At 39.7% G+C, this 16,377-nt stretch overlaps 1 protein-coding gene across 2 annotated transcripts in view; it reads left to right on the top strand.

Moving 5' to 3' along the window:
• LOC123024679 (E3 SUMO-protein ligase ZBED1-like) overlaps positions 1–16,377 on the top strand; it is a 125,155-nt gene that overhangs the window by 84,144 nt on the left and 24,634 nt on the right. For both annotated transcript variants that reach the window (XM_044432721.1, XM_044432729.1), the window contains 2 exons: positions 4,809–5,016; positions 16,006–16,213. In XM_044432721.1, the coding sequence (XP_044288656.1) occupies positions 4,809–5,016; positions 16,006–16,213 (416 nt within the window). The remainder of the gene's footprint in view (positions 1–4,808; positions 5,017–16,005; positions 16,214–16,377) is intronic.

Below are 16,377 nucleotides of genomic sequence, written 5' to 3' on the forward strand. Positions count from 1 at the left end.
TGTTTTTTAAATGCTGAGTATCAACTAGCAGTGAAGGGAAGGTGATTATGGGAATTATAGCAGGCATCAGCTGAGAATTTAACTCTTTCCACCCACACAGCAGCCCTGATGAAAATGTGACTTCTCAGGGTATGATTGGATCATCAAACCTTCCAAGCCAGCATGGTGTAATGGTTAAGAGTGCAAGACTGGGACTCAGGCCATCTGGGTCCTAATCCCCACTCAGCTATGGAGCCAGCTGGGTGACTTTAGGCCAGACTTTAGACTCTCTACCCAACCTATCTTCACAGGGTTGTTGTGGGGATAAGATTGAGAGCAGCAGGAGAAGAATGATATAAGCCACCTCAAATTCTTTAAAAAAGAAAAAGGCAGGGTATAATGCTAATCCATAAATAAATAATGAATAATTCTGCATTGCGAGTAAAGCCCCCATTGGTAGCCATGTAAAGATACAGTTGGGCTGCATCCCTTAAGAGTGGCCGAAACTGAGCTCCACTATCTGAACTCCAAGCTGCTGTGAAACCTCTGTAGCTGATTGGTCACTGATGTCAGAGTCGGGGAAAGGAGAGCGTGAGTCTGGGGGTCCCCCTTTGGATCATCACAATGCGCTTGGTAGGGTTGCTTTGTTAATACCATGTCTAGTTTGAGTAGAAATATGGGGAAGATGTACCTGTGAAACATTAGGTGGAAACAGTTTTTCTCAGATGGGGAGTATTACCTGACTTGATTTAAGAATCTGAAAGTTGGAATAAACATTTCATGCTCAAGAGCTAACTTGAGTGCTAACGCCCCTGTGACTTGTAGTTTTTCAGACTACTGAAAGTTGTGTGCTAATCCCTCCTTCCTGCTATTGAGAAATGAAATTTTCTTAGTACTCACAGTAGCTCCTTTTCCTGGAAGATATTTTTCTCCTGTCTGGCATCTGTTTATTTTATCTTGCCATCCTTTGCTGGTACATGTCACATTGTATATATAAGCCACAGCATGGTTTGAATGTGATATTAACATGTGATTGCTTATTTCAATGAAGTCTATGTCTATTGTACTTAATTTTGCATGTAGTATAGCTGCCTCTTGGCTTGCCCTGCTATACTTGCCCAACTTAAATTAAAAAAAAAAAAAAAACGTAATTCAGAACTAATTCAAGTATACAATCCCAACTGTATCTAGCAGGGTAGCAGAATTTAATTAAATACATCATCTCAGATCTTTCTATCAGGCAGATCTGCTTGTTCGCATCAGAGCAAGAATTGCTAAACAAAATCTGCATTGACACATGCTATGCAGATAATTTATAAAAGCTCTTCTGCTGCTTGCTCTCTCTGTTGATGTCTGCTTAATCAAAGGCTTTTGAAACCAAGCTCACTAAGCTAAATTAGTAAATTGCATATAAATGACAGTCCTATCAAAACAGAGAAGGTTTTTTATAGTGACATGAACATTCTGTATGCTGCCAAACCTTATTCAAAGCTCACCATCATGCTTTCAAACATGAGGGAGCATTGGGAATCCCAAGGCAATTGATAATGAAATCTTTTTGAAAAAGAGTTTGCTTCCCAGGGCTTTCCTTACAAACTATGAACAAAAAAATTTTTCAGAGTGGGCCTTGGCAAGAAATAATTTCACAGTTATTTCCAGAAATAAAATAGAGCAGAGTTTGTTGTTCACATTCACCCCTTTAGGGCCTGAGAGTAAAGCTGATGGCAGGTCTGGACAGTATAAAATCAATACTGTACAACTTCTAGTGCCCGGTGAATGTTGTGTAGTTTATAATTTAAGAAGGAGAACTTGTTCTGAAGACTTTTCCTTTTCTCTGAAGTCAGGCTCTGTGTACATTCACTCATTCCCTGCCAATATGTAGGAAGATGAAAATAGTACTATAAATTAATACATTGCCAGTTTTTTTTAGGTTTTTTTTTTTAAGAAAGCATTTGTCTCTCCTGAGATCAAAGCCTGTTGGAACTGGCAAAGGATCCTTTAGAGTACAATTCTGGGAAAATATGTTGTCTATTCAAACAATGCATCCACAAATGAAAGAAGGAAAAATATTGTCTAAATCAGCATGCAAAGTGAGGGAAATGAAAGACGTGTACAGACATGACCTAGTAGATGTAAAATGGGCTTTCCTCCCTCTTTATCCAGACAAATCTTCATCTAGCTCAGGGCCAATTCTCATGATAAAAAAGTAATGAGGTCCCCATTGCATGATGAAAAAATAACTCTGTAGTGACAGAACAATCGAGCGATGTCTTGCCACTCAGTCAGCTATAATGAACATCCATTTCCCTGGAATTTGTATTTTGGTCATGTGAATTTCACCAAAGGGAATGGGGTACTGACTGTAAGCCTGGCCAGTTTCCCAGTGTGCAAGAAGCCAGAATATATCGCTCCAAACAAAGGCATAGCAATGGCTGAATTCCCATTATTCTTTGCAAGGGAACTTGGTTCCTTACACCTGCGGCCAAATATGTAAAGTTAAAAGTTAAAGTCCCTTCTATGCTGGATTCCTGTAAAGCCATAAGATGCTGTGGGAGAACGAGACCATGGTTTCCTCCTCCGCCGCCACAAAGAAACACCTCTTAATTGGTGTTCACCTTCTGGAAACAAACTGTGCCCACAAGTCTAAATGCCACTTGTAGAACAATACTTGTTGTGATAGATTGTCAAACTGTATGGGGACACTGTCAGCTAAGATGCTCCAGCTTTAAAGCATTGACATTGAAAATAATATCTGTATTCTTGCTTATATCTAAAGCACTGTGGCATGTTTTACTATTCCATTTCTTAGTTCTACATCCCTTCTGTTCTTTTTTTTCCTTCCATTATTCTTTTCCTCTTCTCTCATCACATCTTGCCATTTACCTTCCATTCCTCACCCCATTGCATTTGAGTCCTTTCCCATCTCTTTCCTTAACAGTATTCTTTGCATAATTTCATTTATTAAATTAGATTTGATGTATTTACTTTATATAGCTCTGTACTTTTTCTGTCAACCTTAATGGAATTGTAAGCCAGAAAAGGTGGATACAGGACAAGGAGTGAGGAGCCGCATGCTAATGTCAGTGAAAAAGTAAACAATCTCTTCACATCAAGCTTCTCATATATTTGGGAAGGTGGGGAACAGGATTCAAGCTCAACATGCAAATGACTAGAGTAATGACAGTTCTTCAGCAATTAATTTTAATTGGCACTTGTTGGCATAATTAAATACTATTGTTATTAAAAACAGTGTTCAGAAGACACAACAGTGCAATTAAACATACATACAGAACAAAAGGTTATGTTGCAATCATATAGCTAGAATAGTTACAAGCCACAAATCTTTTGTAGCATTTTGACTGGCCTCAGTGAAGTGATTGCCCAGTTGTGAATTCCTGGATTATTTTTCCTCATTGACCAGCACAGTAATAATTGACTTTCAAGGAATATAAAATGAACAAAATATTACTTTAAATAAAAAATTAAAGATACATTTTCATGTTTGCATATCAAGGGTAGTACTAATCCAATGTTGCTGTACTGGTAAATCAACCTGTTGCACTAGCTTAAGCTATCTCTAGCACAACACCAATAGCACTTGCTGGCATGAGACATTTTCCAGCAAAGGCTGTCAAACTGGCAAGTACAATTTGCTAGAGAAAATGTATGCTAGTACAATGTCATTTACGTGAGCTTTGATGCAGAGTCGGATGCTGCCCCATATGTTTGATGCTAATCGTGTTTCATTTGGCTTAACAGGTTTCAGTGCATTCTCTGCAGTGCCTAGTAAGCCAAACATATAAAGCTGCTTTAGGGAGATAGCCTAGTACTCAGCAAGTCAAGCAGTTTCTCACCACTGGCCCTGGAAAACATCAGGGAAAGGGAAGAAAGAAATGGGTGCAAGTTACAATTACTCATGGATCCAGCTCGTGGATAGTGACACTGCCCTACCCCTGCCAGTGTTGCACAGAAGCTCTTACAGTGCATTTCTACACTGAAGCCATGTCTCAGCTATGTCATCTACATCAGAGTTGTAGCCAGATCACCCAGCTGTATGCAACTTAAAGGCTTGGGCTGTTAAATCTCTCTCTCAGAATATTCTATATTTTTAAAATAGGCATTTTCAGTTTGGGAATAATAAACAATCACATTATATTTATTTCTTTCGTGTCCTCAAATGCTTTCCATACCTGGCAACTGAATCTCTAGTGACCTACTTTTAAAAGGTAGTCAGTGCCCTAGCACTCGCTGTACTTACCACTGTCGCAAACCAGGACACATTATTTTTGAAGGTCTTGAGAGTGCCAACCCAAAATGATAACTCGTTCTGTGAAATTTCATGGTGGTGGTGATGGTGATAATGATGATTTTTGCTTCACAGTTGCAAGATAGTTGCAGAGCAAAAATAAGACTGCAGTGCTGTGAACAATTGCCTGGGACTAATATGGTAGGACATCTGCATAAATATGTGTAGGATTGTGCTGCAGACTGAGTCAGCCACAGTTGGAAAAATAATCACCAGAAATCATTCCTACCCTTTCTCCCTTTTAGGATGAAAATGCTGGTTTAAGGCTGCTTGTTTTAGCTTCTTTCTGTGTGCATAGGCCAGGTTACCTGGCTCTTCCCTTCTCTGCACGCAGGAGCTGAACCATTTTGCCACACAATTGTAGAAGTGTATCGAGCCAGTTTGTAGTGGTCTGAAAATAATTGTGCCTCTTCTCATGAGCATGCCTGGCAATGGCCTATTCATCACAAAGAGGGATGTGTTTATTGCACATAACCTTGTTGCTTTTTTCATTCTTAATTCTTTTCTGCTTTAAATTCCTTAGCTGGAGTGATGTTCGTGCCTCAGAGGAAAACAGAGGATGGGTTGGAAGAGCACTTTGAGGTTAACTACTTGGGACACTTCTTGTTGACTAACCTTCTCTTGGAAACACTGAAGCAATCAGGAACTCACTGCCACAATGCTCGAATTGTCAGCCTCTCATCAGCTGTCCATTATGTGGCTGAATTGCATCTTGATGATCTGCAAGGCAGGTATGAACACTTCCTAATGTTTTCACTGTGTCGCTGTAGGTGCTACTGAATGAGACTCTTGTGCCTGCTGAGATGAGAGGGGTGATCCTGTGGAACAGAAATGAGAGGGGACCATGAGAAAAGAGAAGAGGGGAGAAATCTATTGTGGGGGTGTAAGCTCATTTGGGTAATGTTGGCTTTTACTGCATACTCAACTCTCCTGATTTTGTCTGGGAAGAAGAGGAGTGAGGAGTAGAAAACAATGTCAGGTTCCCCAAGATTTCTCAGTTAACCTGTTGCCTGGCATGCTGCATTACAGAGTTTTCAGATGAAAACTAAGTAAAAGAAGAAGGAAGTCTTCACAGGGGCATCTTCAAGTGAGACTACCTCACTACCACCACTAAGTAAGCAACTGAAAAATGAAGGAGAGCCATAGGGAGCAGAGAAACAGAGCAGGTCGGAAGGGGTCTCCTGGGCCATCTAGTCTGGCCCCCGGCTCCACCCGGCTCTGCTCATGACACAGCTACCATGTGCATGTCCAGAAGCAGAAAGAAACTTGCACACAGGGCCTGGCCCTGCTGATGTCATTGAGAGTGCAGCAGAATCAGAGGAAGAACAAAACAAAGCTATTTCTGACTTATTTAGAAGCAGGCTTAGCTTACTGAGTCCAATTCCAAATCAAGTCAGAGGAAATTTGTCCATCACTACATAAGTCTATGGGAGCTTGAGTGTGGCTTAAAAGCACAAATGCAAATTAAATCAATGAAGTCAAAGCTTTGCATTGTTTTGCCTTTACAAAATAGTTTTCACAAACATTAATGGATGTTGAACTGATCACATTTAATGAATGTGCCTCTTTGAGTGTCAGATTTAGTTTATTTTCCATGGTTGCTGCTGGAACTGCTTTTCAGTTAAAGAATTGCAGGAGCTTGCTTGCGCTCTGTTTGAGTGAGGTGCTCCTAGCCTGTCAAGCATATTTTCCAGCTGGCAAGATTCTCCTAAACATTCTTGCCAGTTGGCAGTCACTCTGGCATATGGTGGCTATCCTTTGTTTCCCTTACATGTGGCCACCTCTCCCTTCATCCACCTGTCTTTGGTTCACCTTGCTGCTCAGCTTTTATCATGGAGTTCATTTGTTCATCCTTTGTTCGATTGTGTTGGTCCTGTACCCTACCAGTGAGTCATCCTTCTACAAAGCCTCTATGAAGCCTTTTCTTGTCATTGCAGGGGTGGAAGTGGGGCCTTGAAGGCATGTGGCAATAAAGCAAAAATAGAATGGATATCTAGTCACCAGGATGTGAGGCATTCTTCCTTTGTAGGTTTCTTTAACTTGCTTATCATTTACAAAAAACAGGTTATGGATTGTCCACGTACAAACACACAGGTATACGCACACATAAAATGTACCAACATGCAGGTTTATCTTGGCACAGAAATTGAAACATCCTCAGAATTTGCTCTTTATTAAGGGGTGCATTGCACATAATGCTATGGTTAAATTTTCTGTTGCAGTTCTAAATGGATTGATCATCACCATAGGTTCACTGCTTATCTAAGCCTGTTGAATTTGCCTACATTTTAATTTAAATTGGGCTTTAAAATACAGTTGTATTAGGATAATCATGTTGAAATGCTTCTGCTTCAGCTTTATAATAGTTCAGGGAATTGCAACACTTCACTATCCAAATTCCACAGTCTCTGGAGAACTCTAGTCTGAATCCTGTTAGTTTTTAAACTAGCAAACATAAAGCCAAAATGTTCTTCTTAAGAAAGAGCTGGGTTTGGGAGGATGTTCTGGCACAATATCCAAGTGATGGTGCCAGACATAGTTATTTGCACTTTATTCTCATCAGAATCCATGGAATCAAGTAATGACCACCAGCTTATTGACTTCAATGGGTCAGTAGTTCAGCTAACTTCCTCTGCTCTAACCCCTGATTTTCCAAACCAGATGCCTTCCAGAAATTTTGGACTATAATGTCATGCCTGACCACTGGCCATGCAGGCTGGGACTGATGTGAATTGTAGTATGAACTATCAGAAGTGCATCAAGTTGAGAAAATCTGATATAATCAGACTATATGCTGAAGTGTCTGATCCTGACTATTCTTGGAACCTAACCAGGGTCAGGCCTGGCTGAAATCTGGATGGATGACTTAAAAAGTTGTGAATTGCCTGGATATCTTCAGCTACAGGCAGAATAGAAATGCAATCATCATTATCATCAGTCTGGTATAATCAGAGAAGCTGCATTGAGAAACTGTATGGCAGGAAAGCCAGTGTGAGTGAGGAGTCTATGCCAGTGCTAGCAATTGCTCTTCAGTGAGCCTCATATCCCATGCAGAGGCCTCTGGCTCTAGGATGGATATCATGAATGGCTGCCATATATGGAAAAGCATAGACTTCTGCATGTGACCCTTCCTCACACGGTTTAGAAGCCTGGCTATTGCAAAGAGATCAGTGGTGTGCCTAGTATTGGTTTCAGCTCAGAAATGCACAATGTAAGGCATGTTTGGAGCACGCAGCTTCATATTTGAATGTGTCTTCCATGGTGCAAACTTGTTGCATGTGAGCAATCTGTAACATGTGCCAGAGCTCCCTCGTTGATTACTGATGTGTATTTTCATGTTTTGTCCAATCAAGTTGCATAATTTTATCATTCAGTTGTATTTGTAATGCTGTTATGGGAAATAGACTCTCCTGTTAATATATTTTTAATTAAACTGTATCTGCATATGATAAACAGTAGCTCTACTGTGTGTGTTGTGTATGGGTGTTGTGTGTGTATACATAAAGCAACAAGTAAAGATTGAGATGTCTCTTGTTGCTGGAGTCTCCATGGGTTAGGAAGGGTCTCTTGGTTGGGATATAAAAAAAAGAATTCAGGCACATCTGTGGGCTTGTGCATGACCAATGGAATTTTGCTTCATCTATTTTTTTCTGTGACTGTATAATAATCCGCATGCCTTATGAAAAATGGCTTCCCAACTGGTACTCTCCAAGCAAGCTAATTCGACACATCTGAAGGACACTGAGTTCTACCTTAATAAATCCCTGTATTTCCAAAAACAGTTTTCTATGTGGGATGAGTAGTTGCTTGGATAAAGGGAACTTACAATTTATTTGGAATCCTAGCTACTGTGCAGTCCACCTATGGCTGAATCAGATTCAGTGTTGAAGCAAATTATGTGATAATCCAGAAAAAAGACAGCAAGTCAAGCAATAATAAAATAAAATAAAATAGGCTAAATAAAAACTGAAGCCTTATACAGCCAGAGCTAACCGAGCCTCACCCAGCACCTGCTTAAGAACTTGGCTGTTAATCCCTTACAGCAAAAGAGCAATTTGACAAAATAGAAGGCCCTGTTCTTTGTTAGATCTGTTTTATGATCAGTGCAATCAGTGAAAAGCTCTTTGCTTACATAGCGGCTACAAAACAAAGCACCAAATCTGCATTTACTAATGGTGACCTTTAATTGCTTTAATAAAATAATAAAGATTCTAAGAGTAGCTACAGCTGTACATTTCTTGTACTAGCTAACATCAATTTTCCTATGTTGCCCAAACCTATCATTGTTACAGGTTAAATTACATTTGGACAAACAGCTATAATGATTCCAGCCCGCATATACAACGGATGCAGAGCCTGAGCAGTAATTTTATCCTAAACTCACTTTTTCCCTGAATATGTATTGTGCTGCTGTCACTATAACAACACAATAGATTAAATACCTGCCTGGAAGGTTTTGTATCAAAAAGATTCTTAAGTAAAGTAGACATGTTTATGATGAATGAGCCCTTGCAGTACTTTTTAAAGCTTTTTCAAAAGCTTTCTTTGTTTCTTTGAAACCTTGTTTGAGAAGTTTGAAAACTTTGAAAATTCAGGTAGTGACTATTATAGCCCTGGTTGTTCTGCTGCGTTCAATCTCACCCTATGGTACCATTATTGTGCTCTCAATATCTTTCTAACAAATAATGTTGATGTACACTTTTAGACTGTTACTGGTCATGTGGTGTTGGCCCTAGTTCTCAGACTGCTTTACTTTAAGTGATCACAAGCAAATGTACCACGCTGACTTACAGAAACACTGGATTTGTATGCAGTTATTTGAAGCAGACCAATCTTCTAGTGGAAATACATACTGCAGTATTTCAAAAGCAGCTGAAAACTTGCCCTCATTATATATCTCTCTTCCTACCCACCCATCCATCCATTTATTGGAGTAAGTCATAGAACAGTGGGTTTCAAGGATAAGGCAGAGCTTTTGGAACCATGCACAATCTTCTTTGATTTCCCAGCTGCCGTCAGCATGGGTTGCACCAGTAAATTTTCTCTTCTTCAGCATGAGTCATTGCCTATACATTAGCAATGATGTAATGTACATTACATCTGCTGCACAGATTCTCATTTCTTCCAACCATTATAGAATGGTGATGCAGTCAACATGGTAGCTTTTTTATTTTATTTTATTTTTCTTGAAGGCAAATGCATCCTGGCACACTGAAATGTCCTGGCTGACTGGTTAAACAAGACTAAAAACCAGTCTCAATAATACATCATGCAATTAATTTGGCAGAACTGAGGTCTAGATAAGACTTGACAGAACTGAGGTCTAGATGGTATTATTTATTCATTAATTTATATATCGCCCAATAACCAAGGGCTGGTTAACAAAAAATTAAACAAAAGCTAAGGTGACACACACAGCAACAGAGTTTTGCAGTGATTTTGTTTCAGCTTGCTGCATCTGTGAATTCCATGTAAGTACTCCATTGCCGAGTCTAGTGGACAGCACAGAGTGGGAACCGAAACACAAAAGGGACGCCACAAACACAAAAAGGCCAAGAGCAGAGCAAAGCAGGAACACCAGAGATCTGGAATTCAGGAGACAGGGAGCCTTCCAGAAAGTAGGAAATCAGGGGGCACAAGCAACCAGCCAACCAACAAGTTCTGAATTAAATTGTGTGCTGTGGCCATTCACTATTCTGTAACTGGGTCTGAAACCTGGAACCTCTGCCACTGAAGCAGCACAACAAATTTTGGAGGAAGAGAGTACTGCATAGGCTCTGGCAAGACCTTCTTCCGTATGTACTATTTACTGAGATACACGTCCACATTCTTAGGTTTATTCTGTTTAGAAATGGTTTAGACAATGTAAAGACATATGCAGGCACTATGGTTGGTTGGATTATGGTAGCCCCTTGCTAGATTCCTTATGAGCCAGTTGTAGTCAAGAGGGAGGAAAAGCTGCTCTTACTGATCCCTGCTACAGTTCCTGCTGAAAGCAATTTCTTAAATATATCCCATTTCCGATAATCATCCAATTATCCTACCTCTCAGTCCAGGAGGGAATGCAGGTTTGATGCATTTTATTAAGACAAGGAGAACCTTCTTTTATACACGCAGAGCATTTCACATGCTTCAGCAAGGGAAAAAAAATCACAAGAACAGTATTTGTTCTTGCAGTGTTCTTGCAGGAATGAGCTTCACATACAACTTTATGGATGGTGAGAGAGGAAAAGATGTAATCTTCAAAGGTAGAGAAGAGTGAGAGTGCCTGATTATGCAGGCGTTAATCAAGGAGGTGATTTGTGCATATCAAGGAAGATGGCAGAAAGTGTGTGTGTGTAATACAGATAAAGAACATGATAAAATGTTATTTCTTTCAGGGGTACTTCTAGCACTAGGGGACCAAAGAGCAAACAGATGTCATATAATAATGCAAAATAATGTGAAATTAACTGATTCATGCTACAGCGCACACTGACATTTACAGTCTTGTGACCTTTGGAAGCAACTGATACTCAATAAAATAGTAATACATGAGTGATTGTAAGCGATAGCTTGGGAAGATCAGCAAAACCAAGATCATCTCTGCTGCTTCGCTGAAGGACAGCAACTTTTGTATATCACAAGAGAGCTGAGAGAGTCTCCTCTTAAGTTTCATTAAGTGTCAGTTGAAAGTTTGGAGGGACATGTTCCAAAGGAAGAGAGATTTGGGTTTGGCAACATTCTCTTACAAGTCCTACTTTTCTAGTGCTGAGCAGGTGTCTAGACTGACTTCATAAACACCTCAGTTGGCTGCTGACCAATTGTTGGACAAATCATGACATTATATACAGACAATAACTATATAGAATAATTGCCAGAAGCAGGTACTGTCTGTTTCTTTCTCTCTATTGCCTGTTATATTGAGGGAATGGGATTTATAACACCCACAATGTTTTTCAGAAAATCAGTAAAATAGCTAAAGGAAATAATCATTTTTAGGTAACTATACTTAAAAAGAGAAAATGAGGAGAAATGAAAAAAAGCCACTTATATAGAGATGTATCTATAGCATTTGTCCACAGCATAACTAAATTGCTAATAATACTTCATAAGGCTACATGTCTAAAAGAGGGCAAACTCAATAGCCTCCAATTGTCATGAATTCTTCAAATTACTCTTGCATAACCTAAAATGGTAGATAAAAGTTCACTGTTGGTTTCTTTTCTGGTTCTCAACCTGACCATGAGCTTATTTCTGACCATGTCTTTGTGCTGCCCTCATGCACTCTTCTGGTTCCTGACCTTGACCTGTACCATGACTATGATTTGGGCTTTCCATTAAGCTCTGCTTTTGACTTTGTCTTTCCTGAAGTTCTGTTGTCCTGCTCTGGTACCTCTATTGCTCTTATCTTGCCTTGTCTCTGGCTGCCCATGTCCTGGCCCTTGACACGTCCATAGTCAACAAGACACTTATGACTTTATTCTATGCTTGCTAGGCACAGTCTAGATCAACATAGGATATTTCATAGTTTCACTTGTAACTCTGGAGAAGATCATTAAGGTCAGAGATGGGACTCTCAGCTTGGAGTGTCCGTCCTCCACTTCCGTAGCCAATCTAGTTTTTTGTGCACCAGCTGCAAGAATGACTTTGGAGCTGGTGTTGGCAGTGCGGGGAGGGAGGGGAGGGGAGGGGAGAGTTGAGGAACTGCCATCCTGCAAGGATTCCTGGCAGTGCCTCCACTTCCTTTCCTCATTAGCTTGTATAAAACTTTAGATGGCCAAACTCAGCCATCTAAGTGTTTTGGGGGCTGAAGCAGTGCTGAAGCAAACCTCTCTTCTGTGAAACTTCTACTCTACTGGATGCCCATAATGCTGCTAGTTTGGACGGTTATGGATAGCCACACTGGACATTGCTCTTGCTAATCAAGAGCACCTAGCTCAAGACATTTGTGCTAATTCTTGACATCTAAAACTAAATTTTAAACTAAAACCTGAAATTACCAGCTAAAAGACTGAATAGCTATATAACTTATTTGCTTTTCTTCTTGAGTCTATGCAACAGTGATACATTACAAACATATGGTATAACTCATTAAGGATTTTTCAGTACACTGTATACGCACATTATCTATTTAAAGTTCTGCAGCCAAGGAGCATATAAGGATTTTACATGTGGCATTTTATTAAAAGCCACATTATAATATACAGATTGCAGTACTTTTGCTACCGTACATAACAATTGTCCTGTACCTGGGTTTATTCTTAGTACGTCACTGAGACAGATTAGCCACTTGGAAATTGGAGGAAATTGATTGGGGAAGTCAGTACCAGAGTTTAGACGTGTGAAATATACAAGTACTTTGTGCTAGCCAGGAAATCCTGACTCCTGGCAACAGTAAGGTTAATTATAGCTGTCTGTTGTGAGCTTCCACACAATTATATGTCTCTAAAGAATGAGCTCAAACAAGAAGGCAGGGTAGGAAAGAGGCCCCCAGGAATGTAGAAGTGACATCAAGTGGCTACTTGATGTATTATTCTGACCTTGTGTCAATCAATATGCGTCAGTCTTCCCTTCAGGTGTGCACATTTGTCAGCAGTGAAGAAAAAAAATGAAGAGCACAGCACAAAAGGAACAGTAATTGGTAGGCTCACGTTGTACTGTTCCCATATCATTACCGTGCATGCTAGCATGTGTCCAACTGAGCATGGGTGTGCTATTTCTTAAGCAAAAAACAATGTATTTCAGCTAAAATTGGGAGATTTGTTCTTTTGCCAAATAAGGGGTGGACAATAAGACACAGTACAAGCATAAACTTAAGTGTGTCAATGTTTCATTGAAAGCTGAGGACATGAATAACTTTGGCCTGGAGATTCAGAGATGGGCTGTTGCTTCCTGTACAATCTCTAGAGTTCTACTTCATGGCCTTCAGACCAGCACTGGCACTTAATTTCTAGAAAGAGAGATGCCATATTGAAATTGTGCCCATCTGCCCTGGAAGACCTGCATAGGACAGACTGTGATAATGGTGGTGAGAAACCGGTAGTTCTTGGTACCTGTACCAAGATACATTAGTACCTTCTTGGTAACAGAAGCACTTATTAATTCTTCTATTCCAGGACTTAGTTCTGGCATTTAAAATTCGCCTGAGTGGTTCCATGCTAAGTCCAGGCACAAAGTAATCTCTTACAGCCACAAATTATACTCTCCTGGGATGTCTGGGGGACTGTGGGACAGCAGTTTAGAAGGTGTGCTTTACACAAAGAAGATCATTTGCATTTCCTCTTTAAGGATTAGATAGCAGGTGATATGAAGGGCTATCCCTCAGTATCAAAGGCTGGGGAACCTGAAATGGGGCTGTGCGATTGCAATCATGTGAGTTTCATCATAGCCGTTTATTAAATAGCCTAGTTTATTAAACTAGGGTGGCTTACATAATCCTTCTCTTCCTGTTATCCTTTGCAACACCATAAGTGAGACTGAGAGTCTGGCGACTGGCCCAAAGTCACCTAATAAGTTCCATGGCTGAGTAGACTAGAATCTCCTGAGTCCTAGTTATACACTCTATCTGCTGCACCACCTTGGTTTTCATTGTGTGGGAACAGAATGTTGAATTAGATGGACCTTTGGTCTGATCTGTCATCTTTTCTTATGAACGATCCCAGAAAGCTGCTTCCAGTCAGAGTGGAAAAGGCAGTATTTGGCTAGATGGGCAAATAGTCTAATGGTCCTGTGTATCAGAGGTGGTCCTGGAGAGGAGAAAGGTTAGCTGCTTTTAGAATGGTCTAAAATTGATTGGTCCCCCGTTCATAGTTCATATTTCATTTAATTTTTTTTGCCTTCTTAGGCAACTTAGCGGCCCCCCACATTTCCACCACATGCTGTAATATAGAGATCATTATGTTGACCTACTATACAGAATTGTTATGATGGTTACAAAAAGATTGCATGAAGTACTTTGAACTCTTCCTAAGTTTTGTTACTGTTCTCCCATGCCTCAAGGATCAATCTTAAAGACATCCTTGATAATTCCTCATGAAGCCAAGCTGTTACAAAGACAAATGCTGGACACTTTCTTTAATGAGACAGACATTGCTTTTGCCTGCACATGAATGGGCTCATTTGCATGAGCCCTATGGACCTCATGTTCCAGAAGAGGCACCTTTGGTGAGTTTCTGGCTTTTTGCTTATGGGATATTGCAACTTGATATGATAGGTTAGAGTGGCAGATGATAGTACCATCTTGGAAAGAGGTTAAACTGGTTGGCCTTTGAACCAATACAGATCTACAGCCCTTTGTTTCAAGGTTGGAGGATATGTAGGGTTTTTTGTTTGATAACAGAGAGCTAATATGACGTATCTAGCAATGGGTCGAGGGACTTTTAAAATAAAGACCTACTCTGTAGTAAAAATGGAAAGGGACATAGCTGTGGCAAGGACAGATAACATTGTTTTTGCCATAAGTGAAGAACTCTACAGATGCAGAGACAAATAATGCATGGTCTAAATTTAATGGGATCATCCTTTAAGCAAAATTTAAAACACAGACTACCCTAAATCCAAAAAAGGAGCACATCTAGTTTTCTAGTTCACAGAATAACGTCATCACAGGTGTTTGCTGTTACTTGGGATTTCTTTCAGTATTCTTCACTGTTGAAGGAGTGCTGATGAGCAAGTCCCTTCAGTGGCATTGGAATCAGCATGCATTCTTCAGGCTCATGTAGGTGTTTGGTGGCCTACCAAAAGGATTTTTGCCCATGTGTACCAAGTAGTACAAACCAGATATCAAAGACATATGAAAGGATAAGAATTAGGAGTATCAGCTACTGCTTGTATGCATAATTCATTAAATTACTCCCAACGTTATTGCCACAGGTAGTAGATAGCAAGTGAAACCAGAACTGATTGCAAGGGAAGGGTGGATGTGAAGTACCTTAGCAGTAGTACTGAAACCCTAATTTGGAATATTGGTCATTTATTTGACAGTGGGAAGCTTGATATTATTTTGAATGGAAATTCTATAATTGTTAGGATTTTCACTTGAAAAGACTTTTCAAAAATAGATGACATTCACCTTCTGAGTCATGCACATAATACAAAGGTTCTTAAGATCCTTTAATGTAATTATTGTACATTTAATTAATGTAACGTTGACATTGTGTCTTCATATCTCCTTATTAATATACCATTTCTTGTCGCTATGTCCAATTAAGCATCAAAAAATGGAAAAGTTGTATATATCTAATTCATCATATTTGTCCCTTTCTCCATATTGTTCAAGCCATTATTACTTGTAAATGTAAATAATATTACTGGCACAGTCCTGTCTTATGAAATCCAGGGAGCCAAAACTCTCCATATTTAATCTTTATCAAGTCAAAATGGGGCTTCTGGAAGTAAATGGGATTTTATATATAATTCTGAATTTCTTACTTTGAGAACCATACTAGTGCAAGGCTTGCATTACAGTGTATGCTAATAGCAAGGTTTATCTAAAACACATCCCATAAATCACTGAACAAAATCTACTTTTGCTGCTGCAAGCAATGTGTCTTTATATGATAACCCAGGGTTTAGTTTGGTTTTGCTTTGCTTCTAGAGGAAACAGAGGTTCTTGTATTGCTGCATTTCTCCTTTCTCCTTTATCTAGGTCATTAGAACTTGCAACCAAGCATTCATCAGAAAGTTGAAATGTTTTTGAGCATGTAATTATTTCTCTCTCTTTTTCTATTCACATCTAGTTGCTTGTATTCACCCCATGGAGCCTATGCGCAAAGCAAACTTGCCCTTGTATTGTTTGCCTATCGGCTACAACATCTCCTGACAGCAGAAGGAAGCCACGTGACTGTTAATGTTGTAGATCCTGGAGTTGTGAATACCGATCTCTACAAGCATGTCTTCTGGGCAACAAAACTGGTCAAGTGGATGGCAGGCTGGCTCTTCTTAAAGGTACCTGGGGGAATATTGCAATGGTCTCATTTCACACTGATGCCTCCTGTGCACTTTTAAATATGTAGAAAATACTTTTTTAATATTTCTGGTACTTTATAAGCTTCTCCTCTATTTTTGCTGTAATGTTCCTGTTCTGCTGTTAGGACAAATTAGGAAAACCT

Source organism: Varanus komodoensis, unplaced genomic scaffold (assembly GCF_004798865.1).
Source record: "Varanus komodoensis strain SLA01 unplaced genomic scaffold, ASM479886v1 scaffold1, whole genome shotgun sequence".
Classification (NCBI taxonomy): domain Eukaryota; kingdom Metazoa; phylum Chordata; class Lepidosauria; order Squamata; family Varanidae; genus Varanus; species Varanus komodoensis.